Source organism: Rattus norvegicus, chromosome 12 (assembly GCF_036323735.1).
Source record: "Rattus norvegicus strain BN/NHsdMcwi chromosome 12, GRCr8, whole genome shotgun sequence".
Lineage (NCBI taxonomy): Eukaryota > Metazoa > Chordata > Mammalia > Rodentia > Muridae > Rattus > Rattus norvegicus.
This window is the reverse complement of record NC_086030.1, coordinates 13,871,311-13,899,271: the sequence shown is the minus strand read 5'-3', so window position 1 is coordinate 13,899,271 and position 27,961 is coordinate 13,871,311. Positions and strand designations below refer to the sequence as shown.

The 27,961-nt window shown below is 43.2% G+C and overlaps 2 protein-coding genes across 9 annotated transcripts in view; both read left to right on the top strand.

Annotated features, from left to right (window-relative positions):
* Hint1l2 (histidine triad nucleotide binding protein 1 like 2) overlaps positions 1 to 27,961 on the top strand; it is an 865,401-nt gene that overhangs the window by 748,390 nt on the left and 89,050 nt on the right. The window lies entirely within an intron of this gene.
* The window catches only part of Cdk8 (cyclin-dependent kinase 8), a 67,994-nt gene that overhangs the window by 19,746 nt on the left and 20,287 nt on the right, over positions 1 to 27,961 (top strand). For all 8 annotated transcript variants that reach the window (XR_010056410.1, XM_039089687.2, XM_039089686.2 and 5 more), the window contains exons 2-5: positions 8,215 to 8,290; positions 11,853 to 11,963; positions 15,201 to 15,341; positions 27,328 to 27,385. Coding sequence is in view for 7 of the 8 variants with exons in the window: in XM_039089687.2 (XP_038945615.1) it covers positions 8,215 to 8,290; positions 11,853 to 11,963; positions 15,201 to 15,341; positions 27,328 to 27,385 (386 nt within the window). In the remaining variant the exon portion in view is untranslated. The remainder of the gene's footprint in view (positions 1 to 8,214; positions 8,291 to 11,852; positions 11,964 to 15,200; positions 15,342 to 27,327; positions 27,386 to 27,961) is intronic.

The window sequence follows — 27,961 nt, the reverse complement described above, 5'->3', positions numbered from 1 at the left end:
CCCTTCAGACTTTACTAATAGTAGTCTCCAAATTCTCCCATTCTTCCAACTTTTCTTGAATATTGGTGGTGCTTTGCAAAATGAATGGGTAGGAGCACCCTTCAGGCTGGGAACACAAAACTGGATAAGGGCTTCTCCTCCTTCTCCCTCTTTTGATTAGATAAGCTCTCACTATGTCACACAGGCAGGTCTTGAACTCCAAAGTTTCCTGCCCAGACTCTGGTTCTGGTCTTGCACCCTCACATCCCCAGCCTGTACGTTGTTAGTAGGCTTTTTACTTTTTACAACTTCCTGTTTGAGCTGTAGATCTCCATCAATGAAAGACTGAAGTCTAACAGAAGAATAAAGAACACATTAAAAACACACAGACTAGTGGGGTAGTGGTGGTGGGGGAATGGTTATATGAAAATATTAGGAGGTCTTTGGATTCGTGTCTGAGTGACCTTTATTATCTTAATCATGGATTATGCTGTGAGAAATGAGGCCAGGATCTTCTCCTGCTCAGCAGTTTTAATAAAAAGCTTTCCTGGTATTGATAGATGATGTCATCCATCAATCTCTCCACACTAGAATATATACCTTTAATACATTTCCAGATTCAACTCCTTAATCACTGGTACCACAAAGAACCATTCTGAGATCGCCAGAAGCGTGTTTTGTAATGCTAGGGGAAGGACTTTAGGCTGTGGTAGGCAAGTGTTTTGCTAGGGAGCTATAGACTTGGCCCTCTTACTTAATTTTTAAATTATGACAACCAACCAACTCTGGATTTCCTAGTGTTTCTGATGTCTATATAGGGCATAGTTTATCAGCACTAGTTTCTCCCTTTTTAGGAAGTAGAAGAGTAGCAGGGATGAACAAACTTTCCCTGAGGAAAGCCAGAGACTAAACATTTAGATTCGATGGGTCACATGCAGCCACTTTGGGGGGATGTGGGGTGACTAGGTGTGTATATTTTTAAGCCACTGTTTAGAAATATAAAAACCTACGTAGCTGTGGGAGCATATTAATGGGTCATGCACTGAATAGCTCTTGCACACTGGTACGCTGCAGTGACATTCTCTGGAGCAGCAGTTCTCAACCTTTGAGTGGGGTGGGTAGGGCGTCAGACGACCCGTTCACAGGCGGCCTAAGACCACTGGCGAGCGCAAGTACTTACACTATAATTCAGATTAGAAGCACAGTTACAGTTATGAAACAGCAACAAAAATAATGTTCGGGTTGGGGGTCCCCACCTGAGGAGCTGTGTTCAAGGCTCTCAGCATTAGGAAGGCTGCATCTCACTGGGATGCTGACAACCTGGCAGTTGGCTCAGGCCGCAGAGCTGCTTGCTTGAGCAGTCTGGTCCCACAAGTTTCCTAGTGAGCCGTGGGTCTCTAGTCAGTAGCACAAACCTGCAAGTGCTAGTTCTGGCATCCGTGAAGGTAGTGGCAGCAGCAACAGGGTAAATCAGCTCTCTGACAGGGAGGGCCAGGCTTGAAAAGGGGCAAGTTTTCTTTCTTCTGGCCTAGTCCTCCTTTATGTGTGCTAGGGTAGGTTCTTCCACATCAGTCAAGCAGTCAGGACAGCTTCTACTCAGCGTGCTGATTTTTTTGGCAGGTTGATGTGAAAACCAACTGTCATTTTCCTGCCCCGTGACATATTATAGAGTGAATGGAAATACAGGAGAGAGGAAGTCATAGGATATTATATAAGGGAGGCTTCTTGCTTAAGTGTGTTTTCTTCAGTGAGCAACAAAGATTGTACAGTATGAATGACCTTGGAGTTTAGAGACCTTTAGACCAGCCGTCAAAGATAGCTCAGTGGCTAAGAGTGTTTACCGTTCTTCCAGAGGACCTGAATTCAGTTTCCAGAATCCACATCCAGCAGCTTATGACTGTCTGTAACCCCGCCTCAATGGGATCTGATACCTTCTTCTGGTCTGCTGCACCCATGTGGCATATACTCATACGTGCACATAAGTAAAATAGAACTTTAAAAAGACCTGGAGATCAGATGAATAGAAGCCTCACTTATGGGTGTTTTCTGCCTGTCTCAGAAGGAATGGGCAGTAGTGATTGGTCCCTGGGTGGTGAGACTTTTGTTCTAAATTCCAAGAAGTAGTGCCAAAACTTTTACAAAGGTCAGATCTCATGTATAAGTAGCTGGAAATTTTTATAATTAGATAAATTTAAAGAAGGAAGCTGCTAAGTCCTCATTTTAAATTGGTAAAGATCTGTTCCCAGGAAAGAATCTTGGGTATGGGAGACTTAGTTAAGCCCTTTAATACCCACCCATTATGGAACAATGGCGACTGACCTTCTGCCCGAAGTGGAAACTTAAGTTCTTTGGAAAGTCAGTTGGATGGTGTTTTGCTGGGGCAAACATGTGAAGGAGTGTTTTCCTGAAGTGGACACATGTGAAAGACTAAGGCAGACTCGTGAAGGAATGTTTCACTGAAGCAGACACAGAGAGGACGTTCTGCTAAAGCAAGCACATGAAAGGACACGTGACGAAGGATTCTGTGCTAACCACACACATGTATTGGTCCACCTTACACTGCAGTTGATTGCATTTGTCAGGACTCTAGAGAGAAGCATGCCCAAAAACCTCAGGTGCTGTGCTGCGGTTTCTTGCTGCTTCTGTGGGCTCAGGGTGATTGACAGAGTGATGTCACCTGAGGCAAGACCTGTGGAGGACACGTGGTATCTGAAGGGTATAATTAGGACTCTACAGACAGTGATAGAGCCTGAGCTTGGTTTGCTTAGAGCTCACTGTGTAACGCTTTGGATCTCGAATCTTTGCTGATCTTTGCTTCCCTAAGAGAAGCACAGCGGAGAACTGCCGGCATCCCTCCTCGTCCTCATGCTGACTTGTGCCTAGGCTGCTGATTCGTGCTGCTATCCCAACTCTACTGATACGGACTGCTAGGTGTATCTGAACGACTGGATCGAGCTGCCGCTGCCAACCTGTGAACTGAACTGCTGATTTCCAGACAGCACAGTTTGCTCCAAAGAACCTTTCTAAACAGGTCTACTTCCCCTGTATCCTTTCTTTCTCACTACCTCTGGTGGGTGGTAAGCTAAAAAGGAGGTTAAGTCATTTAAGAACCATCATTAAAAATAGGTTTTGAAAAACTTCAAGTTACATCTGCCTCAGATGGTCAGTGAATCTTTGCCATTATCTCTTAGTTACAAGTACTAGGTGTCTGCCTCCTGAGGTTGCCTCGCGTCTTCTCTGAGCCAGGTTGGGAAGGTGCACAGTGAGAGTTAGCTTATTCAATTTTTAGATGGTTCCCTAGAGTAGAAGCCAGGAGTGTGGATCTGCTCCAGGACTTGCTGAAAATATGGAGGGTGCTCACTTCCCCAAGGGACAGCTCATCAAAGAAGATAAGCAGGAACATACATGCAGCCTTCGGCCTTCAGGAGAGGGGGGTAAAGCTAGGATAATGTGTGTGCATCGGGGTGGTGGTGTGTAGCCTGTCATCTCAGTGCTTTAGAGTCTAGGACAGCAGTATTGAGTTTGAGGCCAATCTGTACTCCACAGTGAGTTCTAGTACAGTATGAACAGTAAGGCTGTCTCCACAAACATGGGCAAAAGTGTTGCGTTTGTGCTCCCCATGGGGATGTGAGGACAGAGATGCAGTCTGTTTACAGCCCTGAGATCCTGAGTCTGTCCCTCCTCCTTCCATTGCCTGTATAGTCTTCCTGTCAGCTTTTGCTTCCGGAACTCTGAACGGGTGTTTGGATTTGGTCTTAACAAATCTGCAATGGTCAGTGGATCTTTTCCCTCAGGACAAAGTTGCAGAAAAGAAGCTGCAACCACAACTACTGACTTGATAAGAACTTCAGTGGTGTGGAGACACTGCAGTGTTGCAAGTTCAAATGGAAAGTTATCGTAGGCTACCTGTAGCTCTCTGCCCCAGCCATTTATTACCCACCTCTGTATATAACCTTCCAGACCCCTGGCTCCTACCACCCTAAGCAGGTCTTCAGACAGCATCAGGGTCTATGGTGTAGACTCCCCAGCTCTGCAGGGACCTGCAGCCTTCTTGATGTTCCCATCAATGCATTTTAAAGTGTTTTATGATTTGTTTTGTTACATAAAACATCACGGAACTGATTTGGAGTTGAGCCTATGTTCCCAGGACATAGTCAATTAGTTTGGCTCCAGAATAAACAGCCTCTTACCTTCTTTGAGATGACAGTTGTGTTTTTACCTCTGTGCTCTCTGATTTCAGAAAATCAGACTTGATTTAAATAAAGACGCGTCCATAAACAATGTCCAAATTAATTATGGTCTACTTATTGAATAAGGGTGACCTTGGGGATTTTAAAGAGGAACGATAGAGGAACATTTAAAGTAGTGATTTGTTTTGCACTGTAGATGTTCCTTCCACAGTGAAATTATCCAATTAATTTATAATGTCACAAAATATGAAAGACTATTACTCTGATAAGTTCTTGAGGGGTGTGAAATGAAGAATTATGGGTAGTTTTCCCCCTATTTATTTATTTTTTTTAGCTAATACAGCATACAGTTTGTCCTATTATCTTTCCAATACTTCTGTCAAGCAGCTTCCTGCTCTCTTTATGATGAATGTGGTGTAGGGTGTATGGCTGTTAGACTATTAAGATTATCAGTGGCATACTCTGATTTTTCCCAGAGAGAAGGCTCTGCTGGTGGTTCAGGGGGAAGAGAACAGTTTCCAGTCTGGATTTTGCTTGCATGTAGAATGTTGTATTCTTGTTTTTGATTACTTCACAGAAAATAATGAAAAAGCTTATATCTGTTTCAGGAGCTCCTGAACACTATCTCAGGATGTTGTCAGCATTGTCCTGAGACCCTCAATAAGTTTGTTTTTCTTGTGCAGCACTGAATTAGACTTTTGCAGTTTACAAAGGAGTGTGGGTTTTGGCCTTCCTAAAACTACACACAAAGTCTGTAGCTTTTCTCAGTCTCTTTAATTTCCTGGAAAGCCCAAGATTCTTCAGGTTACCTGTGGGCTTTTCCTATTTGAGTTTTCTATGCATGAACTAAATAATGTAGATATAGCAGCTATGGATCATATATTTCTCAAACTGTTTTTAATTCTTTTGGAAAGGAGCAGATAAGAAAGTTGGGGTCAAGAGAACAAAGCCGTGTGGAGTTGTGCTTGCTGTGTGAGAGATATTCCTAGTGTTGTGGCTGATGGGTCTTAGACTTCTACACAGAGCTTTGGCTCTAGCCTACATCTGAGGACAGCCCTCAGTCTTTAATGATCTTACATAGTTTAGAATTAGTGCAGAACTTGTATAAGTTTAAACTTTTGTAATATATGTATGCATTTTATAGTAGGAGACAAGCTATAGTCTACAGATATTTTATGCATTCATAGCGTACCTAATATTTTCATAATTTTTTAAATATTTCTAGACTACATAGTTCATCTGCAACTTTTTCACACTCATGTAAATATTAAGAAAATTGCATATTAATGGACCTGCAGAACTCAAACTCATGTTGTTCAAGTGTTAGCTTAGAATGCTATACTAGCATTTATTTATAATTTGACTGCTTACATTGATCATTACTGAAACCAGTGAGTAAATCTTTTTAATTTAAAATTGTGTAGATAGTAGGATATGGTGGCACATACCTTTAATCTCAGCACTCAGGTGGCAGAGACAGGTAGATTCTGCGAGTTTAAGGTCGCCTAGTCTATAAGTCAAGCTCAGGCCAGCCACGGTTGCCAAGTAAGATCCTGTCTCAAAGATAGGACCAAAAGCAAGAGTCTCAGTTGAGGAATTGTCCAGATCAGATTGATGTGTAACTGTGTCTGCAGAGGGCTGTCTTAGTTATAACGTAGGAGGCCTGCGCAGGGGGTCCCGGGTCACATGAGAAAGCTAGCTAAGGGTTGGAGGCGTGACTGAGCAGTAAAAGCACTACTTCCCCCCCCCCCCCCCCCCCCCCGGAGCTGGGGACCGAACCCAGGGCCTTGTGATTGCTAGGCAAGCGCTCTACCACTGAGCTAAATCCCCAATCCCCAAAGTATGTTTTTCTTTTTCTTTTTTTTTTTTTTTCTTTCAAAAGCACTACTCTTATAGAGGACCTGAGTTCAGTTCATAGCACTATGATGCCTTCTGGCTTCCACGGGCACTTGTGTATGTGTACATATTCTTATTTACACAGACACACATAAAAATCTTTAAAAAAAAAAAAAAAGCAGCAGCAGCAAGCTAGCTGAACATGAGCCTGTGAGTGGGCCAACAAGCAGCAGGTCTCTGAATTTCTGTTTCATATTCCTGCTTGAGTTTCTGCCTGACTTCCTTCGGTGATGGCTGTATCCTGTAAGCTGGAATAAACCTTTTCTTCCCCTTAAGTTGCTTTTGGTCATAGAATTTGTCACAGCACCCAAGATGAAGCTAGAATCTGTTAAGAAGGAGAATGAGCGAGTCTTTTTGAGTTCAGTATTTCTATGCCTTTCTCATTATTTGTCCTTGGCGGGTTTAAGTCAAAGATGTTAATCTTCTACCTCGGGCAGAGCAGAATGTATTGTATAACATTGATCAGTTAACCTCCCCACCATATAAATATGTTCAGTAGACTTCCTAGTGTGTTTATTGTTCTGTCTTTACTTATTTCAGACTTTGAAAAACCATTCAGACTTAGTATTAAAGTACAGTTATGCTTAATGCCTTTCTTATATGATGAGACCTGTGGAACTTTTATTATGAAGTACATTGTAAAATCCTTTATCATAAAGTTATTTCCCCATGGGAAATAGGGAAATAGTGTCCTAGTTGAATAATTGAAATTTGTTTACCTGAGGATTTGGTATAACACATTGTAAAAGAAAAGGATAAAGCAATGTGAGTTTTAATAACAACTTAAAAAAGCGAAGCCTTAAGTGGCCTTAGCTGGTTTTACAAGGGTTGATCCAGTCAGCCTCACTGGACCCCCCCTCTGCATTTCCAGCCCTCACTGGACCCCCCCCCTCTACATTTCCAGCCCTCACTGGATCCCCCTCTGCATTTCCTGTTATGCTGTGAGCTTGTCTTCAGTTTAATACAAGTCATGAAAGTCATCAAAGTGAACATTCCCCAACTTTTCTGTTCCTTGATCTTCAGGCTCCTCAGTAGTATCCAGGAAAATAAAGGGTATCAGAGTGCCCGAGCCCTGAGCCATTACCCCAGCTCGATGATACTTCTGAGAAGTCTTTGCATAGGTCCTCTGTCAGAGTAACCCCTGGTTATGTCTCTGGTTTATATGTGACCTGTCCAAGCACTTGCATTGTGTTATGGCAGATCGGTTACTTAGGATGTAAGTACACGAAGCTCTAAGAGATAGAGTGCTGGTGTAACTCCAGTTTTTAGCAGTTTTTGATACATAACACTTAGAAATAGGTCCTGAGAGAATGACTCTGGAAGGTACTCGAGTGTGGCCTAAACTGTTATTGGGGTGTGATTATAGTATGTTCTAAATGACAGCAATTTTTTACTTTGGTGATGTATCTGAACTTCTCTGATGCATTGGCATCTAAACTGGTTTTAGAAACCATCTTAGTTAGGTTTTCCACTGCTGTGACAAAACACCATGACCAAAAAGCAAGTTGGGGAGGAAAGGGTTTGTTTGGCCTGTACTTCATGTTGCTGTGCATCATTAAAGAAAGTCAGTACAGGAACTCAAACAGGGCAGGAACTCAGAGGCAGGAGCTGATGCAGAGGGGTGCTGCTTACTGGCTTGCTTCCCATGGCTTGCTCAGTCTGCCTTCTCCTTTAGTATGTGCTGCGGAAGCGAGCACTCAGCCTCCCTTCTCATAGGCAGACGGGTGGTCCTGTAGAATTCTCCTCCATTAATCACTAATTAATAAAATAAAATGTCTTAAGGAGGCATTTTATCAATTAAGGCTCCCTCCTTTCAGATAACTCTAGTTTGTGTCAAGTTGACATAAGACCAGCCAGCACAGAAGCCAAGCTTTATTCAGAAGGAAACTTGTCCTTAGGAATCCAGAGCAGGATGTCTGACTCTATGTCCTCCACAACTAGTTGGAATCCTGGACAAGGCTGCACATCCCGGGGAAGGCACATTCTAGTGGTCTTACCACCCTCCCCAGGTAACTGCCTTGGCCCGCATTTGTCAATTTTCCTCTCTAACAACAGTATTAAACACAAGATTTGGTTTTTATATAGTGCTTTGTTAAAGTGCATGCAAACACAGAGTAACCTGTGTATTCAAATAACTTTTTTTTTACAGGAAGGACGATAAAGACTACGCTTTAAAACAAATAGAAGGAACTGGAATTTCTATGTCGGCATGCAGAGAGATAGCAGTAAGTGAAGCTCTTGTTACCACATCAGCTGATGTAGGAGTGTCAACTGTGTAGGTCTCTGCTGTATTTGCCATCAAATGAATTGAAAACCGATAAATATTTTTTCGTTTTAGGTATTTCCAGAAAGTGCATTTTTAGAAAAAGGAGACTTGAAGTTCTTGCAGAGTATACATTTATTTATTTGTGCTATCACTGATTCTTAGAGTTCCTGTTGTCATTTCATTCTGGTTAATGAATATCAGTTATTATATAAAGTTAACAGTTCTGTATGGCTGGAATTAGTGTCTTTATGTATGCCAGTTAAAAACTGAGATTCTGCTTGATTATCACCGTGTTTGTTCATTTTTCTTTCCTGTCTGTTGCTGTTGATTCATGAGCGTTTGTTTCCTCCACTCCTCTTACCTCTTTTCTTCTATTTTGGGCTTGTGCTTCTCCATTTTGCTAAGTGGTTTATTGGCTTGTAAACTCTTCTTTCCTACTATAAATATTTAAAATTATAATTCCCTCCAACCTGTGTTTTACTTTCATGCCACACGTTTTGTGATGTTTTATTGTTTTATTATAGTACAGAATATTTTCAGTTTTCTTTTTTTCTTTCTTTGTATCCATTAGTTACTTAGAAATCAGTTGCTTACTTTATAAATGTACAAGGAGGCTTTTCTGGATACGTTATCATTGCTGGTTGTTATTGATTTTCATTGTGTTGAGAAAAGATTGCTTTTGAGGTACGTACCGAGATGCTGATGAAATGGTATATATACTATCTGGTGGAGAGAGGAATGAACTTGAATGTACATACAGTGACTGTAAGTGACAGGCTTAACTCAGGGAGACCGTGTAATAAAAGGCAAGGGAGGAAACCAAGTCCATCTTTGTTTGCCCTGACACCTCCTCTTACTAACATGCTCACACTCATTCAGTTTTTTCATATCTATTACAAATAAAAATCTTAGGATTCCCGTTGTTCGTTGTGATCTGTTGCCACCCCTATGCAGGCTAGACTGTGACACACAGCAGCATGGCTTAGATTTTGTGCAGCCATTCTTCAGGAAGGAGGAGAGAACCTTCCAGGGGAGGTGTCCTCACAACACTTCCATTTTGCTGTTTGTCACATTCCTCACCAAAGTTTCCTGTGGACTGGAATCCCTTTAGTTCAGGGTTCTGGCCAACTGTGCAGAAATCAGCTGGCCCCCAGTATCCCAGAGAGTGTCTGATAGATGGTGCAGGCCCATGGTTAGTCTGCTTTCCCAACACACTTCTCCAACCTCAGCATCTGTTTCCATCTTTTTCTAAGAGTTTGGGAAGATCGAAGTTAAAGAAAGAGTCTACAGTGTAATTGTCTTTTGGAAATAGATTTGTCATAATTCAGGTTCGGTTTATCTATCACCGTACTCGAGGTCTACATTCAGAACCTGTTTTTGCATTAGGAGTTGTTAATGTTGGAATGGTGTCAGAGGTGGAGACGGTAGTTGGTAACATACTTGCCTCCCGGTCACTGAGACCTGTCGAGCTCTCGGGATTCAAGTAGAAATGACTGCCAGTGCTGTGGCGGGGCAGGCTTGTCATCCCAGTGCTCAGGGAGTAAGACAGGAGGCTCCCTGTGTCCTCCCGCTGTCCAGCCTTGCACTGGTGAGCTTCTAGCCCATGAGAGACCTTGTCTCAGAAGGAGGTGAGGTGGGTAGCAGACCTGAGGATGACCCCAGAGGTTGTCTTCTGGCCTGCACACACACATGCACTCCACATGTACTCCACAAACTTAGAACTCTTTAAGAAACACTGCTGTTTTGAAAATATAACTAGTTTTCCTACCTACTTTTTCCTCATTTCTGAGTGGCATATATTGTCGTGGTGTGCTTTTAAATATTTTTTGTACAAGTTTAAGTTAAGTATGCCCATTGTGGTAAATCAGGTTCACAGTGAATAATAAATTTGAAGTAGATATATATTCAAAACATTTAAAAATTTTCCCCCACTGGTAAAATTGGAAAAGCAAGTGGTTTCTGTGAATAAAGTTGGTATGGCTATACCTTTTGTTTTGTGAAGATTAACCAGTTCTTTAAAAAATGAAAAAAAAATTCTATTAAAGGCCAGTTTAGTTCCCGGGACCCACCTGTCTCCACTGACCGCTCCTCAGTACACATGTGCGCTGTCGTGTCGGTCTTCCTTTTTTTTTTTTTCCCCCGGAGCTGGGGACCGAACCCAGGGCCTTACGCTTGCTAGGCAAGCGCTCTACCACTGAGCTAAATCCCCAACCCCGTGTCGGTGCATTTTGATGGCTTTATCAGAGTACAGTACAGTGAGGAGTGTCTCCATATAATGGGATGAATGCTCTTACCTATAAAAAAGGAAAAATCAAAACCAAAACCCCTGCTACATGCTACAACATGGGTGGACCTTGAAGATAGCACTGAGTGAATGAACTAGATGTGAAAGGATGAGTGATGCTGGGTGGATAAACAGCTTTCAAGGTCCTGTTTGACCCCTAGAACCTACAGAAAAGCTAGGCATGGCTGTACCTGCTGGCGCTTACAATCCCAGTTCAGAGGAGGAGGTAGGAGCACAGATTCCTGGGGCAACAGCCAGCCCGGCCTCAGTGGTAAATTTCAGGCCACTGAGAGCTCCTGTCTCAGGGAGGGAGGGAGGGAGGGAGAGGTGGGCTGGGGAGACGGCTCAGTGGTAAAGCCCTCGCCGCTCTTCTAGAGGACCTGAGTTTGATCACCAGAACCCACATCCGGTGATTTATTTCTCTAGCTCCACAAGTAGCAGATACACATGCACACATAAAATCAACCAGTCACATGGGCACCGCAGGAGTGAGCCAGAGCTCTCCTTCCTCCCACTGGGGGTTACAGGTCCGTGCCTGCGCACATGAGGAAGATGAGGTGTTATGAGAACCCACCATGGCTAGGTGTCTACCACAGGAACTCTTAGGGACAGGTAGTAGAGTTTACCTAGACCTGGATCAGTGGTAGCATTTTCTACTTGGAATGTTTAAAAATGTGTAAATAGTAGTGATGGTTCTACAACACTTATATTTAATGCCACCCATTTGTAGATTTTAAAGTGGCTAAAACTGTAATCTTGGTTAAAAAGTTAAAACCAAGTCAAGCAGCAAATGACAGATTTACTGTTACCCTCTTTTCAGTGTCTTCTTCTGTCATGAAGCACCTGTGTAGCAGTCATACTGAGTGGGTGCTGATTGAATGCTTAGTATCAGTGAGCATTGACTTGCATTGCTTTTACGTTGCAGCTGGTCTGGGTGGGTGGGTGGCTGGGTAGTGTCTGGGATGGAGCCCGGCTTTGTTGCCCAAGCTAACTGTGGATTCCTGATATCAAGTAATCTTTCTGCTTGAGCATTCATAATCTGAGACCTTTGTTCACTTCCTAGCAGCCAGGTAGAAATGGCTGCCACGGCGGTAGCAGACATATTATATCCTTGTGTACATGTATGCACTACCACACCTAATTTGTGTGTGTGTGTGTGTGTGTGTGTGTGTGTGTGTGTGTGTGTGTGTAGTATTATTTTGTGTTAAATTTTGAATGGATCTCCTTTGTTTTGTAGTTACTTCGAGAGCTTAAGCACCCAAACGTCATCTCTCTTCAGAAGGTGTTTCTGTCTCATGCTGATCGGAAAGTATGGCTTCTCTTTGACTATGCTGAACATGACCTCTGGGTAAGGTGGACTGCTGGTAGACAGGCCATTGTTTTCAGTTAGGCTTGAGAGTGACTAAACAGCTTCCACTGCACTAGAAATCACTTTACAGAGTAACAGTCGATGTATTCCCAGCCTGGAGGCTTTTGCTTTGTTCAGTGGGTTGAGCTCCCTTACCACAATGCTAGACAGCAGAAGTGTCTCAGAGTTTTGATGTTTCAGATAAGAGGGCACTTACTTGCACCTATTTAATAAGACCTCTTGGAGACTGACATCATGTCTAAACTTGAAGCTCACTTGTGTTTTAATTTCATATTTACCTTATACATATAGCCTGAAGGAAATTTCATGCATCGTTTATAATAATCTTGTATGTGAAACAAAGTTTCACTCTGTGGAATCATGTTAGCTTTCAAAAAGTTCTGAAATTTGAAGCATTTTGGGTTTTCAGGCTAGAGAGAGTCTCCAGTATTTCTTTTGATCCTGGTGTTTTGACCTTTGTAACCGATGGGAAAGAAGTAAGAGGACTATGAACAGTGGCGGGAAAGCATTGCTTCCTGATAGAGTTTTCATTTGGAAAGGCGACCTTACATCCTTTCCTTTACTCTGTAGTGTTAAGGAATTTAAAATGAAATAGTACTTCTGGGTGAGCGTGCTATAAAAGCATAGCCGGGTCCAATTACTGTCCCTGCCTTGTTCTGTGATGCAGGAAGGTCTCCTAACAGTTCTGAAGGGGTTACGAGTTGAGTAGCTAAGCATGGGAAGCTTATTGATCACTCCCTGGTTATTCACACCTGATATTTAATGTAATACATCCCATCTTCATTGGCAATGATGTCTTACTGTCTGACTTGCCATCCTTTTGCATAGGAAAAGACAGTCACTGCAATGAGAGCCACACTACAAAGTGAGATCAGCACAGAAGTAGATGGCAGTGTCTCTTGTGGGCTTGGTTTTAGGCTTGTCTGGCTTACAACATTTATACAGACAGATCCAAATGGTATATTCGAAGATTTCTCCAAGGAGGACTCACAGTTTACTGGTTTAGCCAGTATTGTGAAAGGCTCATACTGTATTGATAAGAACGTAAATGCATTTTGCCTTACACAGACAAAGTAAAACCATCTGCCTCCCTATCTCCTACGTCCATGCAGCTAACCTTAATTGAACTCAGTGGGTCACACACTGTACAGGATAGGACAGCAGGACATAGAGCTCTCTGTTACATTCAGTATGGCTTCCAGTAGGCTTGGGGATAATATTTAATTCTACGTATAAACTATGTAGCATATATGTATAATAAGTAATTTATAATTCTGTCATTTTACTAATTTTACTGAAGGCAAATGAATATTCTTAACATTACTTTAAAAATGACCGTTCAGTTCCCTAAAACTTAAAACTTTTTCCCCTTTTAACTGGAATATTCTATGTGGGCTGGCTGACATAGAGCAGCAAAACTCAATTAAGAGGTTTTTTTTGGTCCCCAGCTCCGAAAAAAAGAACCAAAAAAAAAAAAAAAGAGTTTTGTTTTTTTTTTAAACTTGAGTATTTCTTATTTACATTTCGAGTGTTATTCCCTTTCCCCAACAACCCCCTAATCCCTCCCCCTCCCCTTATTTATGGGTGCTCCCCTCCCCATCCTCCCCCCATTGCCACCCTCCCCCCAACAATCACGTTCAGTCTTAGCAGGACCCAGGGCTTCCCCTTCCACTGGTGCTCTTACTAGGATATTCATTGCTACCTATGGGGTCAGAGTCCAGGGTCAGTCCATGTATAGTCTTTAGGTAGTGGCTTAGTCCCTGGAAGCTCTGGTTGCTTGACATTGTTGTACTTTTGGGGTCTCGAGCCCCTTCAAGCTCTTCCAGTTTAAGAGTTGTTTTAAAAATCATTTGCCTCGGTGAAATTTATAGCCCGCGTACCTACCGTGTATTTGATTTATAACTGTGAAATGTGAAGAAAATGCAGGTGAAAAATTACCATCTCACAGGGCTTTATCTATTTATGTTTAGTTTTATGTTTAGTTTTAAAATACTCATTTTTTTGAAAAATCACTATATTCAAAGTGTGACCTCAAGAAATACCCCTTCAGTTATCTCACCTCCTTTCCTTGGTGTTTACTCTGGGAAACTTGAAGCTTTTAGTTCTTAAATGCACTCTCTTTAAACCTATGGTTACTGCATTTGGAGAGCCAGGGGATCTTCTCCTGACACAGCCTTGATTGTTATCACATTTTACGATAGGTGACACCTATTGTTATTAAATAATGTCTGAGGTAAAAGATTGACCAGGAATTTAAGGTGTCTAAATACAGACAGGCGTGCATCCTTTTGTTTGTCTTCTCCCTTCTGACTTTCGCTACACTTCCCCTCAGGAAATACAGCTCCTTGCTTCACAGCTCACTAGTTATTCCTTATCAGTAGATTCTGTCTAACATCAGCATCACATTTCTCCTCTCATTGTGTTTTTTGCTTTTTGGTTTTTTAACCACAGGAGTCCCTTGATACTGAAGAGCTTCTGTGTAGTGTGTGTTAGAGATGAGTGTCTTGGTGCCTGAGGCAGAGATAACTGAGGTTTTCCTGAAGTGTGAGGGGGTTCCACAGAAAATGAAGAAGCTCGAGAGCCCGAGACATTTGTGTCCATTTATTTGTGACGTGCTTAATTTATAAAGTTGTACTTTATTTCTCTCTGGTTGCCTAGTCATGTGTACAGAGAAAGCTTGTGAGGGTGCCAGGCAGGCTCCTCCTTATCTGAATTCTAACTGTACCCATATCCAGCTGGAACTGGCTGTCCACTTGTTATCTTTTCTTTAGTTTCTGTATGCTGGGTGTGTTTTACTGAAACACATCCCCGACTATTCACACCTGTGCTATATTGGCCAATCGGAATTTTGTTTTCCCCCTTTTTATTGAATCTTATAAGAATGGTTCTGTTCTTGGAGATTCCTGCCAGATTAAACAGGTCTGTAGTACCCCAGATGTAATTAACTTTTAATTATATTTTAAAATGAGGAGCACCCTAATCCGTCCGTTCCCCTGTCCCCTCGTCTTTCATTCTCTGAGATGCTGTCACGTCCCTTGAAGATGGACCTTACCCTTGGTTCTTAGGGAGAGCTTCTTGCGCATGTTACTTGTTTGCTGTGCTGTGGTCTTGTCGGTGTCCTGGGTGATCTCGCACTGCCTTTTCTGATAAGAAAATATATATCCAAATTGCCTTTCTCTCTTTGTAAAGCTTCTTATGGTGTTTTCTTTCTTTCAGCATATAATTAAGTTTCACAGAGCTTCGAAAGCCAACAAGAAGCCCGTTCAGTTACCTCGGGGAATGGTGAAGTCACTGTTGTACCAGATCCTAGATGGGATTCACTATCTTCATGCCAACTGGGTGTTGCACAGGGATTTGGTGAGTGAATCCACCGCTGTGTTCAACCAGGAAATGTGTTTATAGCAGGCATGTTTCCTGTTGTCTGTAGAAAATTGAGCCGTAGGGGAGTAGGCCTGAAGGTGGTGCATGAGTGTGCCCCAGTCCCCTGTGTGAACTGTCCTTATGTGGTTGGTAGGATGCACCCTGATGTGAGGGTGCACTGATAGGAGGTGGCAGTCAGCTAGCTCCCCTATTGCTTTCTTCCCTGTTAGCTTAGTGCTGTTTACTGGACCTACCTCTGGCTGTTTGCACTGGACTAGACAGCCAGCAAGCCCTGGGCAGCCATAGGTACCCTCTGTCCCCATTATTTCTTGCAGTGGACTTAGAGTCGCACTAGCTTTTGAATGGGTGCTGGAAGTCAGCTCCTTCTGCATGTGCGGCAGGATTTCACCCACTGAACTGTTTCCCAGCCTTGTCTCTAAAAACCTAGTATGTTATTATTCATTGAGTCTTCATAGGTTTGAATTACTTGAATTGCTTTCTTTTGCATAAGTAAATGTGCTCTTTTAGTTCTTTTCTCCTAATGGTGTAACTGAAGTCAGCCTTACAGCTGTGCTTTTGTTTTAAACAATTACCTGCAGAGCAGGATTTCACCTCTGACCACGTGTGGACATAGGAACAGACTCAGGGGCGGAAGTGAAGCCACTGGGCTGCTGCACTGGGTGTTCATTCTGTCTCTGGTCTTAGATGAGAGATTCCAGTCAGTTCTGCCTCCTGCAGCAGTAGGAAGTAGTCCTGTCCTGAACGTTGGACAGAAATCATTTTGTCTTGGCCTTTTCATGCCCACAGAACCTTTAAGACCAGGAACAAAGAAATTCCTTGAGTCCTTTTCCTTACGCAAACTTAGTAGAGTTGAAATATTGTGCTTATAAACAGTGGGCTTACGGAACAAAAATAAGATTCAGGTTTTTTATGAAGTTGAAGATAATTTCAGGCCCCAGAAATAGTCTATTTAACAAAAAGTTTCTTTTTTTTTTCCTGTCTGATTTGTCCTACCAGCTTTTATCATACTTCTAAGAGAATGACAGCCCCAGTGGAAGGTCGTTGTTCTCACAGAACCAGTTACACTAGAAGAGCTCTACAGTTTGCTTAGTTTTGTTTGTTTTTTAAAATAATTCTCTTCACTTAAAAAAAAATCCATGTTCAACAAATCCGACCGGCTTTCTTAATGAGTGTTTAAGTTTTCCACTTGGCTGCTTGCAGCGTGGACTAGTTTGGAGAAGCTCTTGTGAGATGTGGAAATGCTCTGTGACGTGGGCTAGGGAAGAGTAGGCTCTTTCAGAAGGTTCTGGTAGGGCCTGTTTTTATATATATATATATATATATATATATATATATATATATATATATATATATGTATGTATGTATGTATGTATGTATGTATGTATGTATGTATGTGAGTACACTGTCACTGTTTCAGACACACCAGAAGAGGGCATCGGATCCCATTACAGATGGTTGTGAGCCACCATGTGGTTGCTGGGAATTGAACTCAGGACCTCTGGAAGAACAGTCAGTGCTCTAACCACTGAGCCATCTCTCCAGCCCTGGTAGGGCCCTCTTAAGAAGGAAGGGTTTAGAAGGCCAAGGCACCTTAACACAAGCAACAAAAAGTTCATTGGAGACGCTGTCCAAATAATAATGATGAATACCAAGAGTTCGTGGTGTTGCCATAGCCTGCTAGAGTGCTGAGCCGTCTTAGTAAGGCCCTCTAGACTGAGGCACTGTGCCCCACCATTAGCCCTCCAGATCCAACACACTAGCTGGCTAGTTATATATCTGGAATGTTCTTCATTTGGCAACACCTCTTGTGGCTTCCTTACTTGGAGTGAGGTGACTCTGATGTCCTCTGTTGGATGAGTCCATGCTGTGTTTAAGCATCCATCCGACCTGTGTCTGAGCCATTGTCTGATTAGCATGGCAGGCTGCTTCAGATTGGTCACTATTCAGGTGCCAACCTCTCAAACCTTGCTTTCTGAGTGAAAACTCCATTTTTAAAAGTGTAAGCACTTGTCAGCTAAAAGTTAAAATTTGGATTTAATTTGGGTTCTGCACTTTTTCAAAGTAGCTATGTATGATGCCGATACTGTGGTAATAAAATATTTATCCTCAGACTGGTCAGAAGCCACACACACACAGCTTTTAGCTTCCCCATTTTAGACATTACATGCAAATGAAGCGTTCATCAGAATAAATACAGGCATTGTAGTCTCTGTGCCTTTCGAGTGAGCCTGGTAAGAGGCGGCAGTGATACCTGAAACACATGTGTACATTACTAATACTAGGACTTTGACCAGTTGATGGATGTCCCTCCTTGCCACAGCAAACCCCTTGGTAAGGTGGATGACTGATACACACACCCTGAAAACACCCTTTTGATAATAGCCAAGGACTTACTGAACTTCCTGTTTAATTAAAATCAGGATTCTTATTACTAGAAATACTGGTTTGAACATGCCTGTGATCCCAGCACCCAAAGGGCAGAGGCAGGAGGATCATAATTTTGAAGCTATCCTGGCCATATTTGCTCTCAAAAACAAGAGTGGAAACATTCTTTTGTTGAGACGATAGATGTAAATACTGAGCTTTTACAACTAATACTCTTGCTTGGTAAGTGAAGATTTATATTGTCATCATTAATCATCACATAGCCAAGGAAGGTGGCTCAGACTTGATTTTGGTAGGAATTACAGAGTCATTCTTGTGGAGCCCGCGTGGGCGATGTGACTGCATTTGCATGGGTGTGTTTTTGTTAGTTTCTTGTTGTAGGATTGGGAGTTGAAGCCAGGGCCTTGTACATGCCAGAGTGCTGTACTATTAGGCTACATGTTCACTGCGTGAGTGTTCCCGGGAAATGGGTAGGAAGGAAGCAGTTAAACCAGCCTTTTCATAGTAGAAAGTAGAATCTCCAGTTACTTGGAGTGGAGAGAAATTGAGACAAAGGTGCCTGAGCCTGTGCCCTGCCTCTCCCTGTGCTGGGCTCCTCTCTCTTCTGTCCCCACTTCTTGGCAGTGAGAATGTTTGTAGTACTTACAGTCCTGGCTCTGCTGCTCCTGTCTTTGTTAGGCTTTCCCAGAGCAGCAGAGCACACAGGGTGTCGGTGTAAGGATGTGGAGAAAGCTGTTTATTTTAGGAAATTGGTTCATGCATTTTAGAAGCCTCATTGTTCCAAATCTGCAGGATATGCTGCAAGCCAGGGAGATTTAGAGTACAGATTGGACACCTGCTAGGCCATGCATTGTTGCCCATAGTCAGTCTTTTCCTGTTAGACATCATTTGATTAAATGAATTCTCATGGCAAGGAGGGACTGGCTTTGCACGGCTGTGATAAAGTAGTTGGCATGATTAACTTAAGACAGATGTGTCTTGGCTTATCGCTTTGGAACTCCAGTTCATAATAGATGGGCCTTCTTGCTTTGGGCCCCTGATTGGGTGTTAGGTGGAAGTAATAGGGAATGAGAGATGGGGAAAGGAAGCAGAAGGGGAGGAGCTGAGGCTCTAGTGTGCCATGACAAGGATTCCCACTAGGTCTCACCTCTGAAGGACCCACCACCTCCCAGAAGTGGTTCCAGGTCTTTAGTACATAGACCTTTCAGTCTCACAACTGTAGCGGGAGGAGAGTCTGTTTAACTCATGTTTGCTGGTTTAAATGTTAATCTCATCCAAAAGTACATTCATAGAAATAATTACAATAATGCTTGACTCAAACACCTGGGCACTGTGGCCCAGCCATGCTGAGCCACTAATCTAATACAAACATTCCCAGAGCTCTAATGAAGTAATTGGGGTAAGTTACTTTCATGTTTCTTACTTTTACCTGGTTTTCTATAATCAGGAGTGTGGGGTCGAGATTTTCCACATGACTGTGGTAGAAGAGGAGCTCGTGGGAACTTTTGCAGATATCGATAAGGATGTTTAACCCTTTTGCATTTCTGGTGGACATGTAAAGTGATGAAGGTGTTGTGGGAATGAGTGACAGCTCCTCACTTCTGTTCACTTAAAATCACGTCCCTCCCCTCCCCCTTGTCTCTGCGTAGGTGCTCCTAAAGGCTAGAGCTTAGCCTCTGTGTGTTCTGAGTTTGCAGGTGCTCTTGGAAGCCAAAGCTCAGCCTCAGCTTGTCATCAGGCTAGCCTCCGCTTTCTTGTTTGAGACAGGGCCTCTCACCAGCTTGGCTCAGAGCTACAATTATTAGCACATACTACCACCATACTTGGCTTTTCATGTAGGTTCTGGGATTTGAACTCATGTCCTTAGGATTAAGCTATTTTCTCAGCCCTATAAAAAAACTCTTATCTTTAGAACCATTATCCACAATAGCAAAGAAGTAGAAGTGACAGAAATGTCCATCCGTGGAGGAGCACATCCAACAGTGCAGCGTGTACACACAGTGGACTGGTACTCAGCCTTACAGTGGAGAGAATTCTGATACATGTATAACCCGAACCTTGAGGACATGGCAGATAGGATTATCAGGAGGATAGCAAACATTTTCTTTAAACAATAACTGTTAGGTACAGTCTTTACTTAGGACTTTTCATAACATTAAGGAACTGAGGTGAGCGCTCCCACCTTTTGTAGCAAAGTAGATGATCATCGACATTTCTGCAAACGACCAGTGAGTGTGGCTTTCTTAGTCAGAGTCCCTCTCGCACAACCTGTCTTACATACTACGATGTAGCAGTGAGTGGCCAGGCTTTTTTCTTCCTTCCTTCCTTCCTTCCTTCCTTCCTTCCTTCCTTCCTTTCTTTCTTTCTTTCTTTCTTTCTTTTTTCGGAGCCAAGGACTGAACCCAGGGTCTTGTGATTTCTAGGCAAGTGCTGTACCTCTAAGCTAAATCCCCAACCCGGCTTTTTTCTTATTACAAAACAGAAATATAGTATTTATAAACAAAATACCATAAAATAGGGCTTTTTAAAAAGATGATTTAAAGTTTTTCTAAATTATCCTGTTAAAGCCTGTTTAAAAAATGTTCTCCGTTGTGCTGTTAAAAAGGATTTAAAAAAAAAAAAAAAAAAAAAAAAAAACAGGCATGGTGAAGTCTGCCTTTAGTCCCAGCACTCAGGAGATAGAGACAGGTGAGTTTGAGGCAAGCCTGGTCTACAAAGGGAGTCCTGGATAGCCGGGGCTATTATACAGAAAAACTGCCTCGAGAAACAACAAAACAAAACAAACAAACAGAAAGGATTAAGAAATAAACCGTGCAGTCTAATGTTTTAGCGATCGTTAGACCTTAGGTGGTTGTTCTAGTCCAGATTTCCAAAGGTTTACAGGAGAGGAACCTAGTCGTGAAAGGTACACTGTAGTTTAAAGTCTTCTCAGGCTCAGATAAAGTACCTGTCCTAAGGCAAGAGGGGCTGAGCTCCATCCCCTAGCACCCAATAAAGGAGCCAGGAGTGTGGTGTATATAAACCTACAATCTGAGCCCTAAGGCAGTGGACATGGGTGTAAGTTCTGGGCCAATGAGAGCTTCTGTCTTAGAAATTAAGGAGGATCGCGCACTCTGGAAAGGCCTGCACATGCGCCCCATACAGTGTACACTCCACACAATGCACCTAGACCAACATGGGCATGTGTACACATAGGAACAACAAAATCAGTGATAAATCCAGTTTTCTCACACTGTTCGGAAACTTTTAAATCCCAGAGCCACAGAAATCTTTGATTAGGTGTTTTTCAGTTTGTGAGAAATAATCAAATAGAGGGGAAAGTGAGTGTTCCCACAGAAGCAAATTCAGAGGCTGGTTATATTATAAAATCCCTTTAATCTATTTGTGTAATTTACTTAATTCTTGTAATGTAAATGTTGTTTGAGTTAGCACACAGGCTTTATTTTTTTTTAGATTTAATAAACTAAAATTATGTCAAGTACAATTAGATGCAGTCGGTGTCTCAGAGCAGCCTGCTGCGCGGAGATGACTACTCTGTGACTCCCAGTGCATGTGCGGGGCTTGGCTTCCCTTTGCACAGTTGTCACAGCGTCCCTTTGCCCTGGTTTAACTCCTGTGTAACTGACCGATGGGTTTTTATGCTATCAGTGTGTGTGTACTCTGAGGATTTCTAACCTTGTCCTAAAGTAATTAATATTTTAAGTTCTAAGCTCACAGTTTTGAATTTTCATTCTTTCTGAATTACAGATAAGCTTATAATTTAAATCAATACCACTTAGCATGCATAAAATTTAACAAAAAAGTAGGGGATGCGGAAGATTAATTTCTCTTGACTCTGCCTAAATATCTCTTCATAGAAACGTAATTTGAAATAAAAAAAATTTATTTTCTCCAGCTTCATAGATTTGTACACTTTTAGGTTGAAAGGTATCTTCTAAGCAAGTGCCTTAGTCTCTCCCTCACGTGCTTGGTTAACTCTTGTGAGACCTCCTGAGGGATAGCCATATTGCCTGCTTGCACATCCTTGCTGTGTCTGGTTTGTTCTCCTAAGCATACACGCTGGTATATGATGGTCATCTTTTAGTTATAAAATGCAGTTTATGGCACGAGACTTGCCTTTGTCTTTATAAATCAAATGCCAAAAAGAAGGGAACTGAAGAGATGGGTACAGCCTGGGAGAGAGCCAGGCAGGACGCTAAAGGGAAGTGAAGGATCAGTAGAAGGATGGCGCTTCCGTCACTAGAGGAAAAATCAAGCCCTCCTGTTGACTCACACTTGAGGTGTGTTTGAATCTTGGTTCCACCTCTTACCTCAGTAGCCTTAGGAAGGACCAGCCACTCACGGTGTCTGTGTTTCATCTTGCTGTGCTGCTAGGGAGCAAACCCATGGCCTGCACTTGGTAGACACAAGTCCTTGTATTGAGCTTTACTCCCACCCAACAAGCTCCATTCTTCTCATCTATAAAGTGAGCCAGGTGTGCGTGCGCGCGCGCGCGCACACACACACACACACACACACACACACACACACACACACACACACACTGGCAAGGATTCATAGGAAGCCTTAGGACCTGGAGATGTGCTGTCCGTGTGGGAACAAGAGTGGTGGTGTTCACAGTGCAGGTATCTCCTGTTGGAAATACTGGGTTAGGAAGTGAGGCACACAGCAAAACAAGCAAGCAAACAACAGCAGCAAGCCATCCAGTTGTAAATGAGGTCACGCTCTGTTTATTACAATCAGTTAACAGAAAGGCGCTGTAGCTTCATACAGCCATGCCCGTGAGTTCTTGTCATTACCCACTGCGCAGTGATGCTTGCCCTGTTTCCATGTCTGTTCATAAATAACATGGCCATGCTGGATGCCACTGCCAGGATGTGAGGATTTCTTAAGGTGAACGGACATCTGGTTTCCATGGAGTGTATGCCCCTCAGAATGTCACCAGCAAAGTTCTGCGTCTTTCAAGGTGACCTTAGCACTCTATAAAAAATATTTACCACAGATATGGTTCCATCTAGTACTGCTTGGAAGGAGGTCTTGGCTGTAGAGCCAAATTCATAGATTCTACTACTAACACGCACGGAGGAAAGAAACTAGTTTTATTGGGGACTAGGTTATTATCTTAAGATGCTATTGGATAATGAAATAAAATTACCTATCAGATCTTTTGGAAGCTTTCTCAGTACTAAGCAATAGCATCAAAGATTTGATAAGACTAGTCAAAAACACACCTGTTCTCTATACATACATACATAGCAGATACACCGTGTCCAGGTTGACTCTGAAACCCGTTAAAAAGCTAATGACTTCGAGAGGTGCACATCAGTAGGGAGTCCCATTAGTTGAAAGGCAAGGCCTGAGAATCCCATGAGCCCAAGAGTTCAAGGACAGCCTGGCAATGGGGTGGAGGAGTAGAGGGAAGGAAGGAAGAAAGAAATTGTGAGAAAAACTAAATCAAGTGAACCTTTAGACCCAAGACTGGTTTCAGATTTTATACCAGGTAGGGAGTAAAGTAGCAAAGACATTTGTAATAGTAGGGGCTAAGGAAATGCGGTTTAGAGCATTTACTGTTCTTGGAGACAGCCAAAGTTTGATTCTTAGCAGCCACACAGTGACTCATAACCATCTGTAACTCCAATTCCAGGGGATCTGTGGGCAAAACACTCATATATAAACTAAATCTTAATTTTAAAAGTTAAGGAATTTGACTGTGAATACATACAAGGCCAGATCTTGACATCTTTGTCAACTATTTGTACAGTCACGCCTCATACACTCATAAAGACTACATGGCTGTAGTCCTAGCCATCCTCCAACTCGGGCTCAGAGCTTGTTCAGTCCAATAAGGTTAGAATAAAAAGAAACGAGCAAACTGGCCAGGTACTTGAGAGAGAAAGACAGGTGGATCTCTTGCGTTCAAGGCCAGCGTGGTCTACAGTGAGTTCCCGAACAGCTGGGGCTGTATAGTGAGACCTTGGTTGGTTTGGTTTGGTTTGGTTTGGTTTGGTTTGGTTTGGTTTGGTTTGGTTTGGAGAATAAAAAGAAGCTTAAGGTGAAGCCAAATAGGTTTCTCCCTTTACTTGATGCCAGACCATTGCTCCGTCTGCTGGCTTTGAGGGCCTGCTCCATGGGTAAGAAAATGTTTTAAGGAGAGAAGTCTTCCCATTTCACTCAAGATCACAGGGGAGTAGTTGTGATTGCTTGTACTTGTGCTAGATAGAGGCAGACTTGTTTTGGTTTGTTCAGGACCTGTAGTTGGGATTGTGCTTTTGCACAATAGGCACATAATTGTTTAGGGCTGGCCAGGAGCATGCACTACTCCATCAAACCAAAGCAGTTACTCTGCTTATATCTTTACAAGAACTGGTAGGCTTTGTTGTGGGTAGAAGGGGAACAGTAAAAGAGACTTAGACTCTATGTGACATTATAGCTTGAACCGTTTGTACTCAGAATGTTTTTGTTGTTATTTCTGTCAGGGAGAAAGAAGGAAATTGCAATTTTATCAGATAACACACAGGAACAATCCCTTGGGGATGGCATAGCAATTCGAGTCAGAGAGGTCATGGTCTACCCAAAGAACAGGAGACACAGGAGTGGGGCGTGTATATGAGAGCAACTCTCCCAGGTGCCATGTGTACCATAGTGTGCGTGTGCGTGCGTGTGTGTGTGTGTGCATGCGTGTGCGTGCGCGTGTGTGCGTGTGCGCGCATGTGTGTGTGTGCGTGCGTGTGCGTGTGTGTGCGTGGGCGTGCGTGCATGTGCGTGTGTGTGTGTGCGTGTGCGTGCGTGTGTGTGCGTGCGTGCGTGTGTGTGCGTGCGTGTGTGTGCGTGCATGTGCGTGTGTGTGCGTGTGCGTGTGTGCGTGCGTGTGCGTGCGTGTGTGTGCGTGTGCGTGCGTGCATGTGCGTGCATGGGCTGCGTGCGCGTGCGTGCGCGTGAGTGTGTGCGTGTGTACGCGTGTGTGTGTGCGTGTGTGTGTGCGTGCGTGTACGTGTGCGTGCGCGTGCGTGTGTGTGCGTGCGTGTGCGCGCGCGTGTGTGCGCGCGCGTGCGCGTGCGTGCGCGTGCGTGTGCGTGCGTGTGTGCACGCACACATGTGTGAGTGTGTATAGGGAGAGAGCACAAGCTCTCAAGGGAGGCAAGAGGAGGGTAGCAGTCAGGTATCCTTACCTGTCGTTCTCCATCTGTCCTTTGAGGCAGGGTCTCTCTCTCACTGAGCCCGAGGCTTGCTCTTGGATAGAGAGGATAGAAGCTAGCCAGCCCTAGCCACTCTCCTGTCTCTGCCCTCTTGGAGTGCAGTTAAGGTATGTGAGACACCCGGTTTGCTTTGTGGGTGCCAGGGTCTAAGCCCTAGCCTTCCTACTCACAGACCAATTCTCTTAACTGCAGAGCCATCTCTCCAGCCATTACAGGAATGTTTTAATGAAAATAGCACAGAATTATCTAAGCGTTTTTGAGAAAATGATCCATTGTTACTTTAACACTTGTTCTCCTAAACCTTATTCACAGAAACTTTTTAAAAACCTAGTTCTGTGGTTGGGATGTAACTCAGTTTGTAGTGTGCTTGCCCAGGTTACGGTGTCCTGGTTTTATGCCCACTACCACAAAAACCTGGTTTTGTGAAAGGAGGGGGGGTTAGTAGATAATATTCAAAGCTGTATAATGATTCTGATGACAGCCCAGGATACAGGAAATCCTATCTAAAACCAATAGATACTGCCTGGTTCTAGTCACAGGGTGCATCATTTTGTGTTCTGGTTCTCCTAATTTTCATGTAGTATCTATGCTACCATAGCAGATCCCCAAAACAGAGGTGACATAATCACATTTGTCTTTTAGGAAGACGGGTTTGATGAGAAGAGATGCAAAATGGGGCTAAGGAAAAGACATGCATGGTGAGGCTTAGAACCATTTCCCTCACTATGGAATCACTGCCTCACTCCACAGAGACAGACCCACCATTGATTACCGAAGTGTAGGGAGACAGTTCTACTCCTCTGGGCAGCATCATAGCATCAAACTCACTAGGTACAGTGTTAGGGTTACTCTCACTTTTGGCACATCACCAGCTGCCCCTGTGATCATGATGAAGATGTCAGAATTTCATTGTTGAAAAACGTGGTGGTGGTGGTGGTGGTGGTGGTGGTGGTGGTGGTGGTGGTGGTGGTGGTGGTGACGACCTAGATAGGGAGGCACCCTGGTTCAGGAACTCGCTGGGGGCTGTTTAGGAGACTGTCAGGAGGGGTCAGCGTGTAGCAGTAGATTCTGTCCTGCATCCACCTCCCAGTTGTTTGCCTTCTAGTGCTGAGTTGCCTCATCTTAGAAACTAGGAGTCTGTTACTTCTGATGTCATGGCCTGCCATTTCAGCAGTAGCATCTGGCTTGTGTGTCAGAGGGTGGGGGGCTGCTTAAAGAATTAATTTCAACCTTTGGGAGTTAATAGATCAGTCTGTTGTAGAAACTGCCTTGGCGCCATCTCCAATGACGTCTGTACAAGCCTATGAAGTAGTTGCCACTTTAAACAGCTTTCATAAAAACCTCTAATTTGATTTTTAAAGTTATTTAATATTTGAGATGTGCCCAAATCCGGTCTCACTTCTCTTTAGCATCCAGATTGGTACAGCTGAAGCCCTGTCAGTTGGAAGGGTAGAAAAGGATAATGTTTGAGGGAGAAGCAAATGCGGCCTCCTTTTTCCCAGGGGACAGCCCTCAGACACTAGCAGACTAAGTGCCACTCTTAACAGGTTGTAGGTAGCAATCTGGTGTGGTCTTTAGAGCTTAAAACTAAAATCCACTTTGACAAAATCTCTTAAACTTTGTCTTCCCTTTTATTTAAAAATAAAGAACCCTCAGAATTGTTGTGAGTGTAAAATTGCTATCACTGTGCTAACTCGTTTAGAAGAAGACCATATCCGATACCTTTAGACATAGGTGTGTATCTGATGCTCCAGAAAGAGTGCCAGGTGGATGTTTGCCTGTGATTAATTTGCTCCTCTGTATTATAGGAGCTGAGGAGATTAGTTTTCCTTAAACTCTGAGACTGCTTTATATAACGGAAAACTTGTCGGAGCTGGAGGCTCTTGCCAGAATCCCAGCACTTAGAAGGACATGGCGAGAGTCATCACAAGTTCAGATCCAACCTGTGTACATGTCAAGTTCTAGGCCGACCAGAACTACAGAATGAGTAGTAGTAGAAGACAGAAACCAGCAGATCTGGGAGTTCCAGGCTACTGTGGTCTATAGAGTGAGTTCCAGGACAGTCAGGCTGTTTCATGAGCCCATATCGAGAGAGGGGGGTGAGGGACAGACACGGACAGACAGCAGACAGACAGACGACCTCGGCATTGTAAATTTCTAGTGTTCCACAGTAAAGACCTGTTGATTGAGGACCTCAACTGTGTCTGCCATGAGGCCATTTGTGGCTTTGTTTGTATACACATACACTTTCTTCCATGGCTTTCTGTATTTAATTTTAATTTTTGAGGAGAAGTATTTTTAAAGTAGATATGTTATATTAACATATTTGTCTAAAGGAAAACTACTGTTTATTGAAAAAAAATTTTTTTTTGTTTCCACAGAAACCTGCTAATATTTTAGTTATGGGTGAAGGTCCTGAGCGAGGAAGAGTAAAAATTGGTATGTTCTATCTATGATAAGTCGCAGTTCAGTATATTTGAAATTGTTGTAAGCAGCTGTATTACTGTTTCTGTATCAATATGTACACATCTGTAGTTCCAATGGCAAAACGTTTCTAAAGAGTGTACATAAAGGGAAACCCTTCCCGCCTGTGTCAGACGGTCCTTCCAGAACAAACTGCTGTAGCTATAAAGTAAGCCACACGACATAGGTAGGCTTCCTCCAACTATCTGCTGGGTTAAACAGCCTGGAGCTGGTGGCCAGCCTTGTCTCCTCTTAGAAGCTCATGGTCTATTTGATTCTCCCATCAGTCTCTGTAGCCAGGTTATTGAGAAGCTCTGCTGTCAGTCTTCCAGCTGAGGAGCTGACCAAGTGATGTGACCTAAGTGGCAGTGTGCACAGCTCTGGAGTGCACGACTGTCCCTGGCCTTGCCTAAGGGCAAAGGCATTCATGGCAGTGCCCCTTGATGCTCTGTGCTGTCCTCTACATCAGACTTCTCCAGGGCGACAGTATGTAAGGACAGTGAAATTTTACCCTAACTACTGCTCCTTTCATTGTAGTTTTCCTAGGCAGTG